Raw genomic sequence first — 3,453 nt, forward strand, 5'->3', positions numbered from 1 at the left:
GAAAGCAGGACAGGTAAGAGCTGAACTCTGCTCTGGGTGGTATGGACTTTGTGACTAATGTATCTAGGCCATAGAGAAGGGAGTGGAGGCGGTCTTCTATTTTTCCCCATTTCTTACTGCAAGCCAAAGTGTGAGCCCTTCTCATGCTCCATAGCCAAGACTATTGCTGAAATGGAGGAGGGTGGGAGTGCTTGAGGTGACCTGGATTGAAGCTGAGTGATGGATGCTCCATAAGACACTCATAGAAAGGTCAAGCCCATGGTAGGGTTTGCAAAGTTTCAGTGTTGGAAGATACTTAACCTTCTCCCAGCAGCCTTCACCACAGGGACTACAGGCTCTGAAGTGGGTAAGATCACCTCTTTATGCTCCTGGGAAGCAAATTTATACCTTTTGTCTACAGAGGGAGAAACTGGCTCTAGGATTAAAAATCAAGGAAGGGTGGTGATGGAGCAACTGCTGCTGGTCAGCAAATGTCTAGTGAATGGAGTGGTAGCTTTTGGAAGTAAGTGTGTGCAGAAGGAAATAAAAATGGATGGAAATTTCCTTACTGTGGGATAAGAAGGAGCATTGACTTGTAGCTACCTGGCACAGGATTTAGCAAAACATTCACATGTAATAGACTTGCAGCCTTTTTTGCCATTGCAATTCCTAGCACTGCAATGTTTTCTTCATGTTGCTCTGAGTGATGCAGCCCTCTAATTCAGGACATAAATCAATTTTAACTTCTAAACACCTTTTTAAGTGCAGCATGTTTGAAAAGCTTGTTTAGATGTAATGTCATCTTTTCAATGTACCAAGTACCAAATTTTCAAGAGTTCCTCCTATTCTGACTTTTTTAATAGACAAAATAAAGGAGGTTGGATGAAGCTAAAGTTTGCACTTACTCCCTTTTGAGAACTTCTTTTGCCTGGGCTAATATCTGCTTCATTAATCCCAGTGTGGAAAAGACAAGAGAACCTAGTTGGGTAGTTGGGTCTTTCCTCAACTAGAGCAAGACAAAATACTTAGCCACTGGGTCACTAAGATGCTCATTGTATGTGATGCACTCACTAGCACGATGTTCTTTAGAGCAATTTACAAAAAAAAAAAATTAAACAAAAAATGCCACATTATGAAATTTCAATTGTACTTATGTGTGGAGGAAACCTATTCTGACCTCTGCCAGTTTTAGTGGTTTGCTCATGTGCTGAAACAAGGAATTTTAGCTCTCATATAAAAGAAGTAGCTTCAACTGTCAGGTATTTCTTGGAGCTCTGAAAGCTATCATTCATTGTGAATATCTGATTATACAAATAAAAGGACACTTTCATTTTTATACTATCTTTTCGTCACTTCTTCAGAGGAAATGCACTGTGATCTTTCCTGTTCTCCATTTATTGGTTTGGTTTGTTGCAGGTGTTTAACTGATATGTTTTATTTCTCTGAAAACAAACAAAACATTGTATGCTGATTCCAGCAGGTGTCTTGGTGTAGAGAGCGGAACTGGTACTGCAAATCATGCTGCAATCCAGGGCATTGGTGATAGTTCTGATTCTGCTCCTTAGCACCACTCTCCCTGGTAAGTCTGAAAAGCTTTTCTGTCTGCCTGAGACAAGGCTCAGCTCTACAGGTTCTCACTTGCCTTAGAGAAGTCTAACCCATCCATAAAGTAGGACTGAAGCCCAATAACACAGTTCAAGGCCATGCATATATAGTGCTTGGCAGCGTGAAACAAGTCGGTAGGGGCCTGGCATGAAAACTGTCCGTACCTGGTGCAAATACTCAGCCATGTAAGGCCTATGACCTAGATGCCCTAAAAGCAGTGATGAGGTGTTGCTGGATGCTGCTAGAGTGAATTCTGGGGGAGGCTATGGATCTCAGAATTTCAAGTCCCTTCCCACTGCACCTGGGGGAAGATATCAGAAACACAAGTGACTGGAGAAGCCTTGTGGTTTTTTGCCTCCTCTTTCTCAGAAGTGCACTCAAAGTCCATCTTTGAGAGAGACCGTCGTGACTGGTTGGTCATCCCCGATGCAATTGCAGCTTACATCTATGAAACTGTGAACAAGATGTCTCCTAAAGTTGGTCAGTTCTTGGTGGATGCTGCCCAGACTCCAGTAGTTGTTGTGACCAGGTATGGAAAGATCCTCTGTGCTAATGCTGCAGTAGCCATGGGTAAAAAGGGAGAGGGAGGAGTGGGAGAAAGAGCAGATTAATCAAGTATCTATATGGGGAGACCCAATGGGAAATGAATCGGCAACCAAAGCCTGATGTGACGACAACAGGAGTGGGGTGCTGGAAGGTGGGGTTGGGATGATATGGTTTCACGTGAAAGTCCAAGCTCTTCCCAGGGCACGCACATTGAACATGACAGTGCTTGTGGGGGTAGCAGGTACCGGACTTTATACATGGGTAGTGAGGGAGGGGGCCACTGGCTGGTGGGGAATCAGCCCCCTGGAAGGCTGCTGCGGTGCTATCTGTGAGGCGCTGAGTACTGAAGGTGCCAGGAAACACTGCTGTCACTCGACACAAATCACAGAATTGGCTCTAGCTGTCAATATATATTCCTCAAAGAAGGGGAACGAGTTTCCTCCAAAAGGAAAAGCATAATGACCCTAGAGGTACAGTTTCATGTAACTCAGGGCAAACACATACTGCCTGTTCCTGCCTTCTGAGGAAAGCCCCTCTAGGACTTCTGAGGAGCTTTGCACTCTCAGTGACAGGCAGTGTGATAACTACAGCAGATGGAGATTACCCTCACGTATTTGTGTATCTTACCACATACACTGTCATCTCCTGCAGGAACTTCCTCATCAGAGAAACAACTAAACTTAGTATACTGGCTGAACAGCTGATGGAAAAAATAAAGAACCTGTGGTACACAAAAGTCCTAGGCTACTAGCCAGATGAAGACAAGCCAGTGTTTCCTGATGTGAGTTGGTAATACCCTGCAGTGTCCTCTTTCCCCTTGCCCCTACGACGGACCAAGATCAGTCAATAAGACAGAATCGATGCTCCTCTTAATGCCACTAGAGGGAACCCAGCTTCAAAGTCCAAAGGATGGAAGGCACCTGCTGAAGTCTCCCCTGAAAAAAAAACCACGGCTGGGCATGGGGAAGGCAATGAGATTGTAGAGTTCTTCTGTAGCCAAATCCTGAAAATTAATTCCTCCTGAATGGCTTGGCCATTGCCCCTCTAATAAAAAAAATGTTGGTTGTTACACTTCCTTAAGTTTCCTGTTTGTATTGACTGTTACAAAATCACACCCACCTTGGCATCCCATTCTGCTGAGAATGTAGCTGTGATTCACAAGAAGTTGTTGCAGGCAATGCTAACCAACCCCGAACATTCAGGCACTTTTAACTAATCTTAGGTTCTTCTTGGGTGGAGGGGGCACTACCTGAGCATCTTTCAGGGTAGCCACAACATGGCAACCGTAACCTCACATCAGGACAGACCATGAAATTTAAGTAA

General features: G+C 44.3%; 1 protein-coding gene across 2 annotated transcripts; it reads left to right on the plus strand.

The window, feature by feature from the left end:
• Positions 1 to 3,205, plus strand: LOC104831677 (apovitellenin-1). Of its 2 annotated transcripts, none has more exons than XM_010567416.1 (4): positions 1 to 13; positions 1,460 to 1,558; positions 1,954 to 2,113; positions 2,782 to 3,205. In XM_010567416.1, exons 2-4 carry the CDS (start codon positions 1,498 to 1,500, stop codon positions 2,879 to 2,881), a joined length of 321 nt encoding a protein of 106 aa, XP_010565718.1. In that variant the 5' UTR covers positions 1 to 13; positions 1,460 to 1,497; the 3' UTR covers positions 2,882 to 3,205. The 2 variants fall into 2 exon arrangements, with proteins under 2 accessions (XP_010565718.1, XP_010565719.1); XM_010567417.1 differs by lacking the exon at positions 1 to 13 and having other exon boundaries at positions 1,458 to 1,558; positions 2,782 to 2,911; positions 3,013 to 3,110.
• The last annotated feature ends 248 nt before the right edge of the window (positions 3,206 to 3,453 follow it).

This window comes from Haliaeetus leucocephalus, unplaced genomic scaffold (genome assembly GCF_000737465.1).
Source record: "Haliaeetus leucocephalus isolate CR32 unplaced genomic scaffold, Haliaeetus_leucocephalus-4.0 Scaffold228, whole genome shotgun sequence".
Taxonomy (NCBI): domain Eukaryota; kingdom Metazoa; phylum Chordata; class Aves; order Accipitriformes; family Accipitridae; genus Haliaeetus; species Haliaeetus leucocephalus.

Bases quoted from the DNA above. Each gene is read 5' to 3' on its own strand.
- LOC104831677 (XM_010567416.1), top strand. From the start codon at position 1,498: ATGCTGCAATCCAGGGCATTGGTGATAGTTCTGATTCTGCTCCTTAGC. The intron at 1,559-1,953 runs GTAAGTCTGAAA...CCTCTTTCTCAG, and splicing joins CCTTAGCACCACTCTCCCTG to AAGTGCACTCAAAGTCCATC. The intron at 2,114-2,781 runs GTATGGAAAGAT...CATCTCCTGCAG, and splicing joins CCAGTAGTTGTTGTGACCAG to GAACTTCCTCATCAGAGAAA.